The sequence below is a fragment of the Echinops telfairi genome, unplaced genomic scaffold (assembly GCF_000313985.2).
Source record: "Echinops telfairi isolate 266 unplaced genomic scaffold, ASM31398v2 ScPeMD7_7;HRSCAF=31, whole genome shotgun sequence".
In the NCBI taxonomy this organism is placed as follows: Eukaryota; Metazoa; Chordata; class Mammalia; order Afrosoricida; family Tenrecidae; genus Echinops; species Echinops telfairi.
Window position 1 is genome coordinate 21,338,533 of NW_022103904.1, and position 21,935 is coordinate 21,360,467.

At 52.6% G+C, this 21,935-nt stretch overlaps 1 protein-coding gene across 1 annotated transcript in view; it reads left to right on the forward strand.

Annotated features, from left to right (window-relative positions):
- Positions 1–21,935, forward strand: part of ARNT2 (aryl hydrocarbon receptor nuclear translocator 2) — a 162,558-nt gene that overhangs the window by 13,250 nt on the left and 127,373 nt on the right. Inside the window, exons 2-4 of the mRNA XM_004708075.2 lie at positions 914–961; positions 10,155–10,368; positions 13,332–13,545. Of these exons, the coding sequence (XP_004708132.1) occupies positions 914–961; positions 10,155–10,368; positions 13,332–13,545 (476 nt within the window). The remainder of the gene's footprint in view (positions 1–913; positions 962–10,154; positions 10,369–13,331; positions 13,546–21,935) is intronic.

A 21,935-nucleotide genomic window follows, 5' to 3' on the forward strand; every position in this document is an offset into this window, starting at 1 on the left:
GCTCCGAAACTCTGACTGCCTCAGGGTAGCTTCATGTGGCTTCTCCTCAGAAATGTCTCGCAGGGAGTGAGCCGAGAGAGAGTGCCTCCCGCCTCCAGAGAGGAAATACAGTGGTTCCCAGAATCCTTAGGAGAAGGCCCTGCCCCCATAGAAGCCTCACTGGCTATGACCTGATGATTGACAGACTAGACTCCACCCCTTCACTCTTAATCCTCTCAAATCTCAAACTGACACCAGATTGTGTAACTACCAGAATTTCGACAGGCAGACAGTTTGAGTAGTTTGTACCCCAGACCATTTCCCCCTCAATATCTATTTATTTAGCCCTGAACTTTATAGAATGGCGACCTTAAATATCCTTTTCCTATTGGGACACATCAGAACCAGCCACAGTCTCAAGCAATGTGAGCGCAGTAGCATGTCTTCTCTTCCTCATGGTTCCTTTATCACCCTCAAAATGTCCTGTTTTTAAAACCCTTTGGGCTTTATAGGCTGTCAGCATGTCATAGAATCAAGTTATATAGGAAATCTCAATGTAAGCATACCTGGTGTTGGGGGAGTGGGTATGCCCCAGAGATAATGGATGCTAACGAATGCTCACCTTTCCAACACAGCCCATGCAATCCACTGGCATCTTTCGCAGTGCCTCAGAGGATAAATTGATATTTGAACACCTGTCTTTACTGGTGAGCGTAGTGAAACCTTTCATTTTTTCCTTCTCTTGTCCTGAATCTGGTAGATGACTACCTGGAGAGATTCAGTTAGCATTGCCAAAGGTTGGGACTGGCAGACTGCAGTGTGGGCGAATAAAGCCCCATGTGACCAGGTTAAAACACCTGGGTGCCGGCGGCCAGCATGACCAGTTCCAATGTTCTGCGTGTCTCAATGCTCACCTGTGATTTTGACTTTGCAGAATGGACTTTGATGATGAAGACGGCGAAGGTCCCAGCAAATTTTCGAGGTGAGTTTATTTTCTTTAGTTTTAAAGACACCGAGAGCCAGCAAAGGCCACCTTGCGCTGTGCAGGGATTGGCTGCCCCTTGTCATCAGAGAAGCCTTGGTCTTTATTTTGACTCTCTCCCTCATTCCTATTTCATGTCCATTTTGAGCCCAGCGACCGCCAGCTAGGAGCAATCCCACCACCTCCCAGCCTGGATCATCGGGGCCACGATGAGTCAGAATTGGCTCATGGCAGTGAGTTTGGTTTGGGTTTTGAGAGGATCAGAAGTTACGTAACAAGTTCTTAAGTCGGGATGCTTTTTCAAAGATCAAGACAGGGATTCCTATTTCAAAGACAGGCCTAGGGATCTAGTTCAAAGAAAGGGCATAAGCTAAGGCCCTGCTTTCTACCGTGGGAAATAGGGAGAAATGTGAGGAACCTGGGTGGCTCTGTTCTGGATGCAGGATTTACAGCTTGATGTCGAGTTCCTAAACTGGCCACAGGGCAGCGTCTTTCGCTGGGTTCTGTAGGGATGTCTTAAGTACAGATCATCTCCTCGGACAAACGATACTGCATTATGGATGCTGATGGTGGCCTAGACCAGATCCAGATGAGATAGGGCGAACCCATCCCCAGGACTCTTTCTTTCAGAAGGTTGATGACATTGGCCCAAACCACACCAGGCTCACTGCTGTTGAGTCTTTCCCAGCTCCTAGTGACCAAGACAGGTTTCAGAGGCTGCATATCTTTACGGGAGCAGACAGCCTCAGCTTTGTCAAAATGAGCTGCTGGTAGTTTGAACCACCGACCTTGGGGTTAGCGGTTCTAACGCGTCCCCAACAGTGCCACCAGGGCTCCTTGGTGACATTGGTAGGAATGCACAGATTATCCAGTCAGTTCTGGCAAAAGGCCGGTCTGTGCTTAGTTCACATATACGTAAGGGTCTGCCTTGACATTCGTCCTCATCATCCAAACTTTCCTTAATTCTTGGTTGCCAGTGAACTTGTAAGCCTCTCACAAGTGAGACGGTCCTCCTGTCTATGTGGGCTACAACTTAACCTTAAAGCTTCAGGTCTTTAGAAGGAATGTCCACACCAAGCCCTGTGAACAGCAATATAACCAACAACACTTTGGCTTCAGTTACGGTTCCTTCTATCCAAGGGTGCTTCCGAATTAAACAGATGTTCTCATAAATTCTGGAGAAATACTCACCGTATTGCTTTACAGGGAGTCCTGACCTCCAAGCCCAGAGTCCATTCCTTGTCATTGGATAAACTTTGACTCTGGGAACCCCTCCTTTCGTCACTGGTCCCTGGGTGAAAGAGGAGATATGAGATTGCGAACATTGATCTCTTACCGACCCTGGAGTTTCTAATCTGAGTAAGACACGGGTTTCAATGACAAGCACTTGTATTGTTTTTCCCTCGGTGCAGACAGAAGCCAGCTAGCCTGTCCCCCCAGTTCTCAAGATCCATTTGTCATCTCGGGGAGCGCTCTGAAACCGAGCTAGCCTGGAAATAAGGCTGCATTTTCCCAGTCCTCGTGCGCTCTCGCCTTACACAGCTGCCTCTATTCACAACGAAACAATGGCTTGTGATTCTTCCGTATCAAAATTTCCCTTCTGATAACATTCCATACCGTGTTCGGCCCAGGAAATGATGCTGCCCAGGGTCTCGGGACATAAAGAGGAAGTGAGTTGAAGCGGGACATTTGCTTGACATTGAAGATCAGTGCCTGTGATGAAATCCCATTGCAGGCACTCAAAGGGCTCATTGTATTAGAGCCAATCAGGAAGAAGCAGACATCCTAGACCCTGGGCAGCTATCTTGTAAGCCTGTCAGTGAGTCGGATTTCACACACTCCGAGTTCCAACGTAGGCGTCTGTGGGCCACATCTTCTCCCCGACGTGCGGCGGACCAGAGAGGAAGATGAACCTTGCATGGCTATTTATCGGATGCGTGCACGGGACTCCAGGGGCTGTGTTCCTCTGTCACCGTGGGTTAGTGATGGATCCGCCAGCGGAGGGGTATCTTGGAGCTGCTCAAAGTTGGGGGAGTGAACGATCAACCCTGGCGCCTTCCTCCTTGCCAGCAGTTGCCACCCAAGGGAGGAGTGAGAGCATGGTTTGTGCAGACCTGCCTCCTGCTCCTCCACTTAACCCTCGGTCCGGATCCCCCTCAGGGGAGGGCTGGGTGGTGTCAGCACCCAGGGCAGTCGGTGACTCAGTCCAACCTGGTGCTGTGCCATGATTTCTGTCCCCTGATGTCTGTTCAGCCAGTTTTCCTTGTTACTCCAGGGGGCCCCAAATTCAAATATCCAGGTGTCACGTCCCAAATTTTGACTTCGTAAAGCATGTGCCAGTCCCCCTAGGCAGAAATCATCACCATCTGGTATATCGTGTCTCAGACTGGCCCATCAGAGTGAGTCCCATTGAACAATCCCGTATACTTCTGTTGCTCACAGACCCTCACACACACGGGTCCAGACGGGTTGAGGCGGGTAAGGTGCTGCCGAGAAGGGGAAGAGAAGAGGTCAGTGATTGCCCCAACGGCAGAGGGAACAGAGTGAAGCCAAAGCTGGGAGGAAAGGGAGGAAGCCACAGACTGAACCTGGGTGTGTGGTCAGAGAATAGTTCTACTTTTGGGGGTCTGTCTGAGGGAGCGAGGAAAGCTGTGATCAACTAGTGAGAAGTCACGTCCCTGGCAGCTGCTGACTGAGCTCACAGGGAGGAGGGGAAGGCCATTGGAGAAGAAGCTGAAAGAGGTAGAAGGGTGGGGTGTGTGCCTCTTCATGCACGAGGTTGTTGAAGGTGTTGGGTGAAAGGCCCCTGCCGATGGGCAGATGACGTCATCAGGAGCCCAGAGGATGGAGAAGAGGCGCATGCAAGCCACAGAGGAGGGGCCTCTTTGACGCAGCAGCAGTGTGGGGTGGGCTGTGAAACAGGCCTTTCTTCCCAGGTCAGCGCTGGAGAGCGAGGCTTTGATTTGAGAGCACTCAGCCTCGCATCACGTAGTAGTCCAGCTTTCCTGACACCCCCATCGCCATGGTAGTGGTGATAAATCCTTGGTCGCAGGGAGACCAGAAAGGGTGCCTCTGAAGACCAGCCTTCCTGGAAGCTGGTAGTGGAGGACCCTGGTGAATCTGAAGCATCAAGTCCTTGCCCATCCTACCCAGCCCTCGGTGACCTGTTTGACCCACCGTGCTTGGGGCATGCACCTACTGTAACATTCCTCTGGGTGGCTGATCCTGCAGCTGGGGTCCGCTCCTACCAGCGGACAGTGGGGTCTTGAGTGGAATCCTCGTTGGGAGATCTGACTTCCTAGAGCTGTCACTCACAAGGATTACATGCCACACTCTTCATGTGATTTACATATATGGATATATAGATGCACGCATGTGTGTGCAGGTGGTATGCCTCCTTAAAACAGAAGGCGAAGACCGTGAAGCATTTTTTCTTTTCAACATTACTTCTGTAATGGGAACAACCAAGCATCCACTCCCAAGCCTGTAGTTCGTGTCGCTGCATCTAATCAGCCGGCTTTTGCTGGGTTCTAATTCTGGTTGGTGCCGTGGCTGACACGCTCGGTGGCTCACAGAAAGGTCGGTCATTCAGTGTACCAGCTGGTCTGCAGGAGAAGATGTGGCCATCTCCTTCCACAAAGATGCACAGCCCTGAAAACCAAGAGGGTCACGGGGAATTGGAATCAACTGGGTAGCAGGCATTGGGGTTTGGGTTTTTCTGGCTCTGCTGAAACACCCAGAAGACCTTGCAAGAAGTTCCCGTGTCTGTTATCCTGGATTCAATTCTAGTGCTTGGGCCTCCTGAAAAAGGCCTCATTTCATCCCCCCACAGGCCTTAAATCTGATTGCCTCTGGTTGACCTGGCCTCTTAGGTCTAGACGTTGGCCAGTGAGCCCAGGTTGATGGGTTTAGGGTCCGCTTCTCTCAGTCTGCGAAGAACAGCTCCAAGTGACCTTCCCAAGGCCCCATTCACTGTGCGGCTCCCCCCCCCCCTATTCCCTAGTGAGGTGACAGCCCCCAGGGGCATCAGTCCCAAATAGTCCCTTACATTTTAGAGGAGTTCATGGCTTGCACTCGACTCCTAATGCAGAAGCTGGCAGTGGACTCTTGGAGCCCAGCCAGTGGCCCGCAGAGGGATATGCCGGTGACAGCCCCATGGCGAGCACAGCTCTGTCCTCTCCCACACATGAGGTCACCAGGGGTCAGTGTCCACAGCAGTGGGCTGCTGGCTGTTGTTGTTTCTTGCTGTTGACCTTCTCAAGTTACTACGAGTGCCAGCACTGACAACCACCAGGAAGGCCGACAGAGGCGACCTTTGCATCTGACCACGCCCAGGCGGTCCTTCCGCTCGTGGTCTGTGTAGCCTCTGTGCTTGAGTGCATTCCATCCTTCCTCCCGACTTCCCATGCTGCGGGGCTGCGTTTATCTTAATCTTTCGGTCTGAGTTCCCCACTTCGTTTAGGTTAGCGGCATGGTGATCAAATCCCTGTTGGTATGCAAGGTAGGGGGAGCCTGCCTAGATTTTTCCCCACCAGAATCCGAAAGGGGGGCCATTGACCAGCATTCTTAGTTCCTATATCTTCGCTTGGAGGGCCGGTCAGTTCATTCCTGAGTAGGAAGATGCTCAAAGTGCTTGCGATGCAGAGAGGACGGCCAGTTTGGCCCTTCGGGTTTCATCAGCCACCTTTCTCTTTAAGAGCGGGGCGAGCCCGCACCATGCGTGTCTGAGTTTGCACGGTGAACAGGCAGGGGGGACACTTCGGAGCCACCAGCGCCACTGTTCTGAGTGCTGGCTTTTCAGATGTGCACCATGACTGAGCAGTCAACCAGGCTGAGACCTAGCATTGTCTCTGATGGTGTCACCTTGACATCAGCCAACACACACAGCGAGATGCCTCTTTGCCTCTGGCCTGAGTCAGGGCCATTCAGTGGCGTGGGTCCCTGGTCTTCCTAGTCATGTCCCTGAGACTTTTGCTCAGGTCTAAGCTAAAATGTCCTTCTCCTGCCTTGGGATGCATCCCTGGTCTCCTGTGTCCCCATCACACCACTGTCCTCTGGGTCACTTAGCACAGCGGGACGAAGAGGCCATCAAAGCACCCTCGGTGCCCCTGCTTGTCTGTGAGCTGCCTCTTGGGCCACAGCCCACCCCAGTGCCGGCGCCAGCACAAGGCCTCCCAGCCCTGGCATGGTGCCCGGAGTCTCGGGTCTGCCCGCCCAGGGCGCCTGCTCGCTCGTTCGCTTGCTTGGACTGGGGCTCTGGTTCCTCCTCCTGTAGGAGATGGGAATTGACGGCCCTCCAAAAAGTGAAGGACGGTCTTGAGTGTGATTTTGTTGAACTCCTTTCCCCCTTCTTCATCAAGATGGGCGGATTCAACAGCGAGGTCCTTGTGGTAAGAAGAAAAGAACCCTAAGTCGGTGTGGGTGTGCGGTGGCACCTCCATGCTCCTGAACTTTCCTTCCCGTGGGCACATCCCGAGGCCCGGCTCTGGGTCCTCCTGGCCCCGCAGAGGCGCTGTGGAAGAGAACCGCACTACTGCCTCCTCTGGAGTCTTTCCCGAAACCCCCATGGTTGTGTTGGGAGGTTCCACGGCGTCAGTTCTGATTCCTAGCGACCCCACCTGCCACAGAAGGAAACACCCCTGGTCCGGCAGCATCCGTCCGCCCAGTGGTTCTTACGTGCGAGTCCAGTGTGGCAGCCACTGGGCCTCTTTTTGACTGACCCTCTGCTTGACCACGCACGATGTCTTACAGGACTTTCTCCACTCCTCTTCTCCCCTCATCAGGACCCCTCGGAAGCCTTCCAAATGAATCCACCCATCTCTCCCTTCCCTCCAGACAAACACGCAGGCTCCCCTGTGCCTCTGTGAGCCCAACAGCTGCCCTGCCCATTTATCAAAGCTTGTTGCTAGGCCGCTGACAACTCTCTGTCATTTTGATTTTTCGCTGTTAACCCTCGCAGGCCTGAATCATGAACCGACTGGATCGGTTCTCTGGGCTTGTTAGTGAAGGCAGTGGTTTGTAAACAGCTGCCCTGGTGTTAGCATCTTCATGTACCTTAGCCCAGGAGCTGGGTTCATTGACGAAATTGCTTTAGACTTCTGGTTGAGAACCCCATCAAGCAGCCCCACTTCCTCCCCCATGGAATGGTACAAGCAAGAAGGCCTGTGGCAATATGATAGAAACTTCTAGAAAGTCGACTCAGACGCTGGGCGTGCACTAGAACAGGCGCCTGGGAAGGAGCTGAGGGGGTCGTGTGACCCTCATGGCAGGATCTGGGGCACCCTGCACTCGGTGAAGGCTGGCATTTACGTTTTTCGAAGAGTCAGTGTGGCTACTACGTGAAGACAGGCTGGGGAGGATGGGCCAGAGGAAGGGAGGCGCCTCAAGGCATGCGCCTGAGCCGCAAACTGGTGACAAGCTACCCTGAGCTGTGGGCGCAGGGAAGGTGGAAGAGAATCCAGAGGCCCTTCCAGGAGGTTTGACACAAAGCCACATCTGAGGACAGGAAGGAACGTTGGAGTGCTCGAGTGAATGGTGCTCACTGCCATCGAGTGGATGCTGAGTTAGAGCAACCCCACGGGACAGGATAGAACGGCCACTGTGACTTTTCAAGACTTCACCGCTTCTAGGTGTAAAAAAGCTCCGTCTTTCTCCCGAGGAGTGGCTGCTAGTTTTGAACTGTCGACCTTGTGGTCAGAAGCCCAACTCCTATTCCCTGCGCCACCAGACAGACACCAGGCTGTGATCTCAAGGTCTGAAGCTTGAAACCACCAGCCGCCCTGTGGGAAGAAAGATGGGCCTTTCTACTCCCGTAAACAGTTGCAGTCTCGGAATCTCTCGGGCAGTCGTCCCCTGTCCTGCCGAGTCGCTGTGAGTCTGGAGTGGTGAGTTTGTGTGCTTGGGTTTGGAAGTGAATGATTAGGCATAAGGCTGCTAACCACAAGGGTTTGGGCTCCAACCCAGCAGGTGCTCCATAGGAGAAAGAGGAGGCTGTTCCCATAAGGCGCTCTGGTGGTCTAGTGCTCACTCGTAGGGCTGCTAACCGCAAGGTCGGCAGTTCTAAAGCACCAGCCGTTCCGGGGGAGATAGATGAGGCTTTCCACTCCTGTAAAGAGAGTTACAATCTCAGAAACCCACAGGACCAAGTTCTGCCATCTCCTGTAGGGTTGCTGAGGACCTTCATCAACTCGAAGGCCGCGAGTCTGGTTTGGTTTGATTTATGGTTTTGGAAACCCTCCAGAGGGGCGCGGTGAGTCAGCATCGACTCCACCGCACTGGGTTGCAGGTGAAGGCAAGTGACCGTGGTCCACTATCCATTTGGATCAAGTGGGATGAAGTAGGGGGGCACGCCTGATGAGGATGGTCCCCAAAGTCAGGCTGAGGAATTCGGACTCTGGGTATTGGGAGCCAGCCAGCCTAGCGGGAGTTGTTTTGACCAGGCGGCGAGGTGGAAGCCTGTCATGTGGCGTCTGTCGGGTGGAGAGGACGCACTGGGTCCTACGCTTTCCTGATGAGGAAAGGATCCCTGCGTCCACCGTAGAATCCAGGAATCCCAAGCCACGTCCCTCCTTTTGTCACCACTGCCCCTCCCTCTCATAACTACCCTCTCCCTTCCCTGGGTTGCCTCTGTCCTCACCTCACCTCCCCCACCCCTCCCCACTAGCAGGCAGCTCTGTCCAGTTCCTGAAAGTCGACTCTCCTGGAGGGGAATGGGGACCTGTCCCCGCCCCGTGGTGACTGCTCCGTGAGCAGTGGCTGCTCTGCCGCTTGGCTGTGTGTCCACATGTCAGTGAGCCAGCTCTGAGGGTTGTCATCTCGCACCTTGCTAGCTCAGCCTCCAGGGCCCAGCCTCCAAACTACTTCCAACCCAGCCCTGCTGCTGCGCATGCACAGGAATCAGGGTTACTCTGCTCCTTGGGGTGCCTGGCTCAGTGCTCTCATCTAGAAGATGCTCCCTCTACAGGGTGGGTCAGCTCCTTTGGTGACCACAACCCCCGTCTCACTTCCCCGAGGTTTGAGTGTTCACAGGGGGCCTTTGCATATGTGCCTGGCATGTACTCAGGCATGACAGACACATCTGCTCCACCGACGGAGCGGGAGACGTTAAGCCCGATTGATGCGGATGGTGTTCGGAGGCAGTGCAGCCCAGGTCGGTGCTTTCTTGCCAGCAGCATGGCTCTCGTTACTTGAGCATGGCTGACACCTTAAAGCCTGCAACACACCTGGACTGTCCTTCTCTCACTCTCTGCCCCAAGCCACGGCTTTGCCCTAGTGCTGCCGAATGGGGTGCCTCCTCCGTTGCTCTCCGTTCAAGCCCGAAGGTGACAACCAGAGTTGGAACTATCCTACCCTTGCCTCTGCTAGTTTTTCATCACAGCACATGGTAGGGATCTAGCTCAGTGATTCCTCACGGTCATTTCCACTCCCTCCCCTCAGAGTTGGCTCTCGGCGGTTTAATAAGCCAGGGGCGCACTCCGCTGAGGAAAGCATGCTGGGCTTAGAACAGAGGCAGGTTCGCAACTGTGTGCGACCTGAATCTGTGGCACTTCAGCCTGCTTCCTGGTGCCAGAGCACAAGGTTTTCCGAGGCTTCCCTGTCTGAAGGCAGACAGGAGCGATGTTGGTATGCATGCCCGTGTGGGCGTAGGTGGATGTTGGCATACCCATGGAAGGATTCATCTGGAAGCAGGCTGGGTTAACGTCAGCTACTCAAGTGTCATGCTTCGATTCTTGATGATCCTTCAACAGTGCATAGGTACACGGATGGGGCCGCAGGGAGATTGCAGCAAATCTTCAGAGCTGGAGCCAGAGGCATTATAGATGCCTTGCTGGCCACACAAGGAGCCGGGGGCAGAGCGGGTTGCACATTGGGCTACTGCCTGCCACATCAGCCTCTGGAACCCACCAAGGGGAGAGATGAAGTTGTATGCTTCCATCAACGAGATTTACAGCCTCGAGCACTCACAGGGGCAGCTCTGCCCTGCCCCACAGGGTCGCTGGGAGTCAATGGGTGCATGGCAGTGCGTTTGGTGTGCCACCACACAGGAATCTGAAGGCCAGCTCTGCCTCCTAGCCCTTCAAGCACCCTGCTGTTCCAAGTGGGCCCCTGTGTCTTGGGGTTGGCACTGGACCATAGGCCCCAGTCTGATACTTCTCTCTTCCCTCCCACCCCCAATCCTGTGCTTTCTGGGAAGAGAGAATCACAGTGAGATCGAAAGGCGCAGGCGGAACAAGATGACCCAGTACATCACCGAGCTCTCGGACATGGTCCCCACGTGCAGCGCGCTGGCCCGGAAGCCGGACAAGCTCACCATCCTCCGCATGGCCGTCTCGCACATGAAGTCCATGCGGGGCACAGGGAACAAGTCTACGGATGGTGCATACAAGCCTTCGTTCCTGACTGAGCAGGTACCCCATTCCTCACTCTGCCTGTCTCCCCTGACACTGTCCAGTCAGATGGGGGGAGGATGGCATGGGCCCCCAGGTGAAATCAAGTGCCCGGGGAAATGGGGCTAGATACTAGTGTCCGTTGGGACGGACTCTTCAAGAAAGCGTGTCTCAGATCTTCGTGTCACCTGATTTTGCTTTTCCTCTACTGCCTTCGTTTTAAACACCAGAACTTGTATTTACGGTAAACGAGAGAGAACGTGAGAGAGAGAGAGATTAGGAATTTGAAAGCATCATGCATTCTGCCCCAATGGCAGCATAATTCATTGGAGCAAACCCAAGACGTCAGAAAAGGAGGGCATCTTGCCTCTGGCCATAGCCAGAGTATTTTTGCAGACAGGGCGAGCCGATTTCATGATAGGGATCCTCTGTAGCCAGCCCCAGAGGTAACTTCTCCTCCCTTGACGAGGTGAGCATATTCAGGCCTCCATATTTTTTCTATATGTATTATACTACAAATATTATATAGATATGAACAATATACTTAGTATAGTGCCAAGAAGCACAATAAGAAATCAGTACAAAATACAGTTCTTACGCACTCGAGCCTGCCGAGTATTAACATGGTGAAAGGAATGGCGGCAGACCTAGTAACAATAGCACACATAGTCACGTCTGCCCGGCGGACCTGGAGCTCGGTGGTAACAGAGCCCGGGCTTCAGGCTTCGCTTCCCCTCGGTGCACAGGAGTGCAGGGGCAGCCCCACCTGGTGTGCTGCCAGGGAAGAATCAGAAAAGCAGTGAGTGCAGGATGCTTACCAGGAGGCTGGAAGTCTTTGAACCAACCGGAGAGCTACTAGATAACCAGGGGGGAAGGTAAGTTTTGGTGGTGCAGTGGTTAAGTGGAAAGGTCAGTGGTTTGAATCCACCAGCTGCTCCGTGGCAGAAACACCTGGCAGTCTGCTTCCATAGAGATTAACAGCCATGGGACCCTATTCAGTGCTGTAGGTTCATTCTGAATTAGAAATGACTCAATGGTCACAGGTTTTGGTTTGGGGTTGACCAGATAGAAATTTATTAAGTACCTATAACCTGCCAAGGTTAGTAAAGGGTTTTTGTCCTATTGTGTTCGTCTGGGTTGGCTAGAGAAACAAATCCAGGGACATTCATATGTGTGTAAGAAAGAGTTTTTTTTTATCAAAGAGTAATTGTATATTAGGAAAACATTCCAGCCCAGTCCAGATCAAGTCCATAAGTCTGATATGAGCCCATATGTCCAATACCAGTCTAGAAATTCCTCTTCAGACGCACCCAGCACATGCAATGACACCAAACGCAGGAAGATCACAGGCCAGTGGGTGGAAAGTCTTGTGGATCCAGTGGTGGTGGAAGCATCTCAGGCTGGGGCGTGGCCTCCACGTGGCCCCTCCCACTCCAGGGCTCTTGCTGCCATCCGCATAGCTCCATCTGTCAAGCAGAGAGTGTGTGTCCTGCCTCAAGGGAGGAAGACAGGAATTCCCAGCATCCTCAGGAGAAGGCCATGCCCACCCAGAGCATGATTGACATGCTAGATTTCACCCCTTAGCTCAAGTTGACAGGAGATTATTTAACTGGCACACCGGTCTTTTCGGAACTTCACAAAACCACTTGCAAGCCAATATTTGCAGTGGATCCCTTTACCTTTAAGTAAGTAAAGAGTGAGAGTGGGATGGGAAGAGAAGAAAGTTGCCCAAATCATAAGGCTCCTGCACATACTTCCCTCAGTGACTGGATAAGGACAAGAGAGATTACATATAGTGAGCCCCTACTGAGGGTCTGACCCTTCCAGGAAGGGTCTTGCTTAACCTCCCCCCACTCATTAAAGGAAACAAAAGCGGGGATGCTGAGTACCTTGCCCCAGGCTTCACAGCTCAAGGGAAGCACCACACACGAGGCTCTTTGACTCGGGCGCCCTTCTTGTTGGTTTCTCTGGAGAGGGGAGCCAAGGGTGGCTGTGGGCTCTGGGTCCCAGCCTGGCTCAGGCGGGATCCGCTCCCAGGAGATGAAAACTGAGGAGGAAGCTCATGGAATGAGGGGCCCGTGATGAGAGTGGATCTCTGTCCCAAATGACCTTCCAAGAATAGAGATTTGTCCGGAAGACCATATGAAAACGGAATTCACCGAAACCATGAGGTCGCTCAGAGTCGGAATCAAGTGGAGGGCCGTGAGTTTAGGGTGCTGAAGGGGAACCATGCAGCCCCCACTTACTTTCCTCCATGTCAGAGATTCGCTGCCTTCCCAGGAATCCCGGGGTCTTATTTTACAGCTTCTACTATGGGGAGCTCCTCATAGTACTGAAAATAAAGATGCTGATCCAACCCTCTGAAGCAGATCAAGTCTAGGGGACCTGGACCAGCGGAAGGCAATGTAAGGGAATGAGTAAAAGACACGGTGCCTTAGAAAAGCTTGTGCGATCCCCTTGTAAATGAGTTCCCCAGCCAGAGGGCTTGCGGATTCCTACTGGCCATGTTCTGCCCACCAGCAGATGAACGTTTCTCAACCACGGATCCTTGGGCCCCCATCGGGACTGGGGGATCCAGACACCCCAGATTTTGCCTTCACTCAGCTGCACGTTAATCTGTTTTCCAGGGGTGGGGAGTGCTTCTGCATAAATTAGCCTTTGAACAGAGTATGCACAACAAGACAATGCTTACCCACTGTGTGCCGGGGGCTTGTCCTCCAGGGACAGGACTGTGGTTTGAGTACGTGAACAAGGCTGTCTTCACTTCGTGGCAGCCCCGAGCCTTCTGGGAACCACCGTGTGTTCTGCTTACCCGGTGCAGGAAATCCCCTCTCTTCCTGCGAGGGCCAGTTAGGGCAGGGCTAACCACCACAACAGCCTAGCCGTCACGCAGGGGTGCTGCAAGCTTGGTGTGTTGCGGTTTAGAAAGCAGATCTGGCCTTCGTGCATCAGTGCGTGGCCTTCCCGCCATCTTTCCTTCCCAGGAGCTGAAGCATCTCATCCTCGAGGCGGCTGATGGATTTCTGTTTGTGGTGGCAGCGGAGACAGGGCGGGTGATTTACGTGTCTGACTCCGTCACGCCCGTGCTGAACCAGCCCCAGTCGGAGTGGTTTGGAAGCACCCTCTATGATCACGTGCACCCCGACGATGTGGAGAAGCTGAGGGAGCAGCTCTGCACATCTGAGAACTCGATGACAGGTCAGTGTAACGCCTTCTCAGAGGCTGTTTGACAACAGAAACCAAAACTTCTTGCAGTAAAAAGGCCTGTGAGCTGCAGGTAAAGAAAGGCGGGTGGAAGAAAGGCTGTCTATTTCCTTGGCTTTTGCAAAGGCTTCCTTCACTCTGTAACATGCGTGATCCACTCCCCCACCCCACTGTATTTAGCTTGCAATTTGGGTGCTTTGTCCCTAGGAGTCAGTATTGATATTTCACCACATCTACATGCTCTGTAATGAAGTTAGCACAGCATCCTGATCATAGACATTTACTCCTAGACCTCAGTCAGTTTCAGTAAGAGAACAATCTCTTTATTGAAACATTTCAAAAAAGTGGAATAACCCAACACATACCTTCCTATACAAAATTACGAAATAGAAACCTCAGGGCTTATGGGAATGACGGATGTTGGGAACACAACACTCACATGCCTATGAGTGACACAGACAAGAGGAAACAAAACTCGTAGCTGTCTGAAAATGTCAGTGTAGCTGTACACATGGCAGATGGTTAAGGACTACACGCATGCTGCCACACGCATAGGATTTCCTCGGGGAAACGCACACGGGTTTGCAGTGGAAGTGGGTCTTACGAGGGTTGCCCGTGGACCTTACTGTGAGAGGAGCCCGCACGGACGTCAGAAGGAACGTTGTAATGCCAGATGAAGGGGTGCAGCTCCGAGCACAAAGTGGACGAAAGTTGCTTGTGGATGTTTGAGGTGTTTGCGAGTTGTGCGTTCACCTGTGGCTTGGTTGAGCCGCCTGTAACTTTGTGGGTTTACGCTAGGACTTCTGGCCAATGAAATCATGGCTAAGGCAATCCAGGCTCAGGGTGCCCTAACGGTCACATTTTCCAAAGAAGCATGCTAGCCCAGGTGGCGGTCCCATGAGTGTTGTGTGTGTCTGTGTTGACCGTGCTGCCTGACAGGAAGAGGTGCTGTGTTCCCGCCGGCTTCTGGGGTGTCCTCGGTGCTTCCCTCGTCATGTGTGTCCAGCAGAAGCCTGATGAATAACTACATCGGCGCGTTGCTCTGAGCATCCTAAGACTGACTCGGCTGGGGCCCAAACTTTACCAGTGTGTCAAAAGGCTAACTTTGCTCGCTGCCGGTGATCGGTGGTTTACGATAGGAGAGAGGGGATAAGGACGGGTGGGGGCACAGGGTTTGTGGCAATCATCGCTGTGTGTCAGCTAATGTGTGGCACGTGACCTGGCAGCGAGGTCTAAGTGCCTGCAAAGCACCAGTAGTGAAAGAGAAGCAGAGAACCACGTGCTTTGTACCCCTTTCCTGTGTGGACTATAGAGAACATTACACCAAAACCCCCAAAGGACACAGCTTTTTATATAGATGAACAATGAATACATAGAAGGAGCGCATGAGAAACCAGTCCAGGAAGTGTTGGTTTGACAGCTGAAATGACCTTCTTTGGAAAGCAGTGTTTCCCCAGACTTTGGTACACATTTAACCACGGGATGTGGATTTTTGAAACACGGTCAAAAGACACCGCTGGGGCAGATGGCAGCGGGAATGATGGTCAAGGGCCGGCAGGCCAGGCTAAGGCCGAAGGCTTAACTGATGGCCTCACCAGAGTTGGGTGGACTTTTCTGCCCATTTAAAGGGCAGTGTGAGAGAGAGATGGATTTCAGAACTGCTGGAGGGTGGGTGTAATGGTGACTCAGCATGTGCTAGTCTCAGGGATGACTTGTCACCTTCTGATTTTTGGACGAGTGTCTTAAGCCCCTCTCTGTTTCTGGGCTTGTTTGGTTTCAGGCCCATAAAGATAGTGGTGATCCGGTTGATGGCAGGTAGGGGGAGAGCCAGGCAAGGCCTGACAGACTAGAAATGGGCCCCAGAGGGATTTCCTTTTGTGAGCCCTGATCAGAGCCCTGGCGGTGTAGTGGTTAAGCGTTGGGTTGTGATCCGAATGGTCGGCAGTTTGAAACCACCGCAGCTCTGTGGGAGAAAGACTGGGCTTTCTACTCCCGCCAGTATTACCGTCTCAGAAACCCACAGGGAGTCAATGACTCGGCATTGACTCGATGACAGTGAGTTTGGATTTTTTGAGCCCTGATCAGTAGTGAGCCAATGCTTCGATCATGAAATTGGAGGAGTCAACTCTACTGAATGGGCAGAGGGTGGTAGTAGGGCTTGTGTGGATGATGTTACAGGAGGGGCACGAAGCCTAACCACAGTGGAGCCTGTAGACTCTGAGGCTGGCTTGGGGTGTCCAAGGACAGTGATGCCTACACAGAGTTGCAGTCGCTATGATAATGTCACGTGTTGATGGAGTTCTTTGTGGAAGTCTGTAGTATTAAATTAAATTAAGAGGGGAGTGAGGGGCCAGCCCCCACCGCTGCTACTAATACTACCCACGGGTTCAGTAAGCACAATTGTACGGTTGAGATAGATAAGCATTATAGTAAAGTCATCGAGAGCATGAGAGATAATACAATAACACAGTCAGACATATGACATGGTAGCATCGCTTACCTCCGCCCCGCTTGGTGGTCCTCGTGGGGGGAACCCGGCTGCCAGAGCAGGAGCCGCCTCCTTCGCGGGAGCAGCCCTCTCATCCACCGCCCTCATGGGAGCAAGCCCCCTCAGAACCAGGGAGCCTCCTTATTTATTGCTAACCATGCATCATATTACTTTAGGGGGATACATCACAGCATCATGCGTCACAGAGAGGGGCAGTACAAGTCATCCTTGAACAGGTTTGATCATTCTGGTGTCTCATACAATAAAACAGACAATTGCTATCCTGGGAGGCATGCAAGCCCCCTGATAGCAGATAACAACCTACGTCATAGAGAGGGGTTGTAACATAGGCAATACAAGCAATAGGAGGGGGATGACCTAGTCATCTTAGAGTGGTCCCGGGCTTGCCTTTGGGCACTGCTTCAAGGGAACTATAGCAGAAGGGAATGGGCCCTACTTAGGGTGAGTCAGACTATACAGTCTGGTAGCTCTAGATGGCTGATGTTGAGAAGAATAACCTCTGACCTACTTTCTCTGACTGCCTAGTGTACAGTCATACTCAAGCAGCTAAGTCTGCTACATATTATTGGGGAGACAGCTTAAGAGAAATCCTTCTGTTCCCCACAGAAGTCAAGGTTTCTCTTAAGTGGAGAGGAGGTGACAAAGGGTGGACCAGAAAGCATATAAAACCTCCTCCGATGCAGTTGAGATCTAATCTTACCTAAGTCAGTTCACCAGGAGCATAGTCCCAGGTGAGCTTCAGGAGGCTTCCCGTCGCTCAAGAAGGAGGAGACTGTTCTGAAACTGACCGTGGCAGCAACTGGACAACACTGCTCCACGTGGCTGAACTGGGGAGTGGTGGGACGTCGGGATGAGCTTCTCATAAAATGGTTTGGGAAACAAAAGACCCCCTAGTATACGTGATGCAAGAGCTTTACCATTCTGGGAAGCAGTGAGGTAAAATCATTTAAAACAGTGGGTTTGATGGATATGGATGTGTTCATCTGAATGTGTGTGTGTGTGTGTGTTGATGTGTTGGTAAAGATGACAGTGGATACTGGGAATTACTGACACTTGAATGCCGTTGAGTTTGTGTGTGTGTGTGTGTGTGTGTGTGTGTCTGTATTAGTCTGAGCAATGATGAGAAAGTCCACTACTGACCAAAGGATCCTGAAGCTTTCTACACTTGAGCTCAGAATTGAAAAGCGACCATAACGAATCTCCTTCGAAGCATCATGGAGTGGTGCGGACTACACTAATGTGTTATCTGATGTGCCTGCGAATACAATCTAGGATGCACCGATGTTGGGAGAGATTGTGTAGGGCTCACCCAGCATCAGTGAGGCAGAGCAGAGTGGCTTCTGGTAAGGGAGCTGGGTGCCCTGTGTTCTGGTTTTCAATGTGTGACCTTGCAAAGTTCCTCGCTTGTCAGACTCTCATTCTCTGAATCTCAGCCCAGAAAATCCCTGAGGACCTCAAAGCTCTAATGAGATGTTGACTCTCTTCTCTTGTCCACAGCCCCAGTATAAGATTTAGTTCACCAGTCCGAGAAGTCATGGGGGGTTAGAGGAGAGGAACCAAGAACTGAAGCAAAAATGGAATAGTACCAAATTGCATAGCACACAGCCGTGAGCCCAAGGCCCTGCTGAGCCCTGTTCCTATGGGCTACCCCAATGGCCTGGAAGCTGAAGGGCAGTGTAGAAAGTGCACCTCTCCCCCCAAATTCAAAATGGCAATGGGCTTGCAGGTGAGTTGAGTTGAACTGGATGAGTGGAAGGCTCACAGGGAGAAGAACGCCACTCCATTCAAAGACATAACTTCGGCAGGTGGGCAAAAGGAATCTGCCATTTCCAGAGGAGTAACTCTGAATGTCAGCCTGGAAAATCTCTCCGTTCGCAATGCCTTGAGGTGATTGAACTTCCAAATTGTAGGGGTGCCGAGGACCCTAGGTGACTCATCCAAGGGAGCCAGCACGTTCCCCCGTAGACCTCCCTGTTCATATAAAAGAGTGGCTGTGGAGCCAGCCTGTGCTAAAGCAACAGAGTCCCGACACAGCCTGACTGAACTGAGAAGGAACGTCTGTTGGCCCACAGCACGGGAAAGGGTTCATTGTCTTCAGGTGCAGAGGAGCCAGGTGATCAAACCTGCTGCCAGAGCTCTGTCTTCTGTGTCTCTCACTGTTGGTTATCTCTCGGAGAGCTGAGTCCTACAGACATGCCTCAGGTGACTACAGAGGTCTTCAGCTAGCTGCTGTGCTACCACTTTAGCAGCACCGGCAAAAGAACATATTGTTTCTCCATGGTCCTCGCAAATATCCCCGGCCAGCGCTCATAGCACAGCGTCGGCCCCCTGCCTACCTGACCAAGTCACCAATCAAAGGTGTTAGGCGAACCTCCCCACTTAAGGGACCTTGACCCAAGCATCAGGGAGAGGTGATTCCGCAGGAGAAATCAGGGCATTGTCACTAAAATGAGGAGGAAGCAATGCCAGGCAGGCAAGACAGCGAGTTTGTACTGCTTGGCTTTGAAAAGCCAGCCTCAGCGCTTTCTGGGGGGAGAGGACCCGGGAGGAGGGGGAGTGATACTGTGTCTCCCTGGGAGTGCTAGGTATTGGGGGATACTGGATTCTGAGCAGAAATGGACTAGGTATCAGTTGTGAATGAGACCAGGAATCAAATGCTATAGGAGGAGGGACTGCAAGAATAATTAAGTACATCTCCGAATGACCTGAACCCCAACTGTCTGTGGGCAAGGAGGAGAGCTTGGGTCAGTCCCAGGGCATTTCAGGTGATGCCCGAGCCTGTGTCCGTGACTGGATATGCCCACAGGGTGGGGACAGAGGGCACGCCTCAGGCCACAGAAGAGTGAACACTGAGTGGGGTTCTCCATGGGACCAGAGTGAGGGGGTGCTGTGTCTCCTGTGCATGGCCTCTCTCAGGAGCACTCTGGGAACAGAATCTAGAGGCACCTTTTAGGGACCTCTGGATCCCCTAGCTGGGCAGCTCAGGTGGGAAGGAGACAACCCATGGCCTTTCAAAGATGAGTAGGCCTTTCCCTACCTGCTTTGGCCCGTTTCTCTGCATTGCACTTCTGTGGTCCTCTATCCTTGGGAGAATTGGGTCCGTTTCTTGTTCAGTGTAGGGAAGGGCTTTACAATAGTCCTAACTGTCCAAAGGTGAATTAGGGTGCCGCCCAGGCTGTATTGTTTCCTCCCTTCCTTCCCTTTCTGCTTCCCTCCCTTTCTGTTTTTCATTGTGAACGGAGGAGGCAGGGTTACATTTCAGCCTGTTCACTCTGCCTTCAGCAGTTCAAACCATTCCTCAACCCTCGCCCACTGTATTCTGCTCCACCCGCTTCAAACTTCTCTCCCCCCACGGTGGCCCTCCACCCTCCCTGCACCCAGGTCAGCATCGTCCACCCTGTAGTCCATTCCTTCATCCTCCCACCTCTGCACGCCCTCCCCTTGGGAGCCTCTCTCATGGGAGGAGGAGCCCTGGTGGAGTAATGGTCATGTGTTAGGCTGCTCACCCCAAGGTCAGCAGCTCGAAACCCCGAAGTCTGTTCTCTTTGGGATGCAAGTCTGTCTTGGTTTTTCTCCTTAGAGTAGTGGCCTCGTGTCCTTTCTTTGTTTCTTTCCTTTCTTTCTCTCCTCTCCTGTCCTCCCCCCCTTCAAAATCTCTACGTCATTTCATCATGTATTCATCCACTCAACAAAGTGCATGTCTATACTCTCATCCTGTGTGGCATGGCTGTGGAAGATCGTCTGGGATGCAGCTCACCGTGTGATCAGCCTCTCCTTCACCTCCCCTCCCACCCCAGGTCAGTCTTCTCTGCAGAGTCTCCCAGTAGTCACTTCCCTGTCCGTCCATCTGTCCAGCAGCAAGGGGCATAAATGGCTGGACAGTCTGACCTGAGCACTCTCCACGGCTCCTGCCTGGCCCTCTTGGACATAAAGGAGCAGCCTTGAGAGGGGTGTGCTAAGGAGTCCAGGGGCTGATCCTGGCAAAGAAAGCTGATTTCATTCTCCAGCTGGTGTCGAATGAATGAGCTCCCCTATTTGAGCTGTCATGGTTCAAATTCTTGGTGATAATTTAGAGAGAGCTGAGCCAGGTCTGTCCCTGGGGGCCTGGGCCCGAAAGCCCCCGCGCATGACTCACGGGGCCCCATTCGCAGCCATGGAGCTTCCCTATCTCCCCAAGAGGCCCCGCCAAAGTCCAGAGACGCTTGTGGCCTTGCATCACAGGCTCTGGCTGGGCTGAGGTCTGGGCACAGCTCATGACTGACTCGGGCCTGGGGAGCCTGCTCAGCTAGCTCTGTGTCCCGCCATTGGCCCTGCTCCTTCTGCCAGCAGGACCTTCTGGAGGTAGCACACCCCCTTTGGAGCCTCGGTGCGTGTCCGGAGAGAGGACAGCTGAGGGACCCTGGACACATTCTTGTTCGACAGGACTATGGAAGTCTGTATTAAGGGATCCTCCGACGTGTTGGCAGCGCTTCCTCCTGACTTCCGTGGGTCTTCAGCTGAGAGTCCGCCACCCGGGGATTGTGCAGAGGAGGGACTTCAACAAGTCCTTGGAAAATTGATGTTCTCTGCTCACTTCGTTTGTTCATTCGCTTGTGGAAGTTGTGCATGTGGACACTTGCCCAGGATTTGAGGAGGGACCCGGACACTTGTGCTTTGTAAACACTCCCCGGGTGATTCTGATGTATGAGTGGAGTGTGGACCATTGATCGTTTGAGCCTGGGATTGTTGATTATAGCCGTTGGCATCTGGGCATCCTTTGGTAGCTAGGATTGGCACGAAGCGGTGAGATTTGTCCCTATGACTTCTGTTGCCTCACTTGTGCTGTGTAGCTCTGGAGGTGACAAGGCCAGGCATTCAGGGGAAGTGGTCCAAGGTGCCAACCCCACAGACTTGCTGGACCTGCATGGCAGCAGAGCCACATGGGACAGCCTTGGAAACCCTACTGTCTCAGTCCACACATCCCAGAATCTCCCTGGAGGTTGGTCACAGGTTCTTGAACTGAAGAGCAGGAATCAAGTGCATGTCTATACTCTCATCCTGAGAAGACCCAGCAGGCACTTTGGGAGGAGGAGCGCCGATGGCTGCTAGCCGCCAGGCCAGCAGTTAGGCACCACCAGCTACTCCACAGGAGAAAGACCACGCTTTCCACTCCCGTAAAGAGTTACGGTCTTGAAACCCACAGGGGCAGTTCTGCCCTGTGCTGTAGAGTCCCTAGGATTTGAATCCACTCGTTAGCCATGAGTTTGGTTTGGTTTTTTGGATCCACGTCACCGTGAAGCACAGCGTTTGTCACGGAGCATGTGTCCCTGGGAAAGGAGCTGTCAACATTTAGGCCCAGCCCACCCAAGACAGCTGGGTCTTCTTTGTAGCACTTTGCAAAAGAGCGCAAGGATCAAGCCACGTTGAACTCAGCAGTGCAGTTGGATCGCTCAGAGGAAGAATGTCAGGCAGATAATTAGTCCCACAGGGATCCTGTGATCTTTGAAGTCCACCTCCCTGGTATCAGTTCTGGGGGGGAAAAAAGACAGTCTCTTTCCAAATGTCAGTCACGAAGTTACCCTCATGAGAACCATACTTCCAAATGCATGGCTTGTTTTCTTTGGACTCCCCAAACTTAGTCTTTGGGTGAAGGCCAGCAGCTGAAATCCTAAATACATCCATTCGTCTGTTTTTGCTTGTTTGCTTGTTTGTTTGTTTGTTTTTACCATATTAGGGAGCATGGATAAATGGGGGGAAGGGTAGGTCCCAATTTTCTCTCCAGTCCACCATTAACTCCCTTAGGGGGTTTCTGTCCTTCGAAATAAAAATAGGTGAGTGGCAAGCGAACCATGGTCCTCTGGTCCTTTGGTTTGGGGCGCTGGGAAATGGCCCTGCT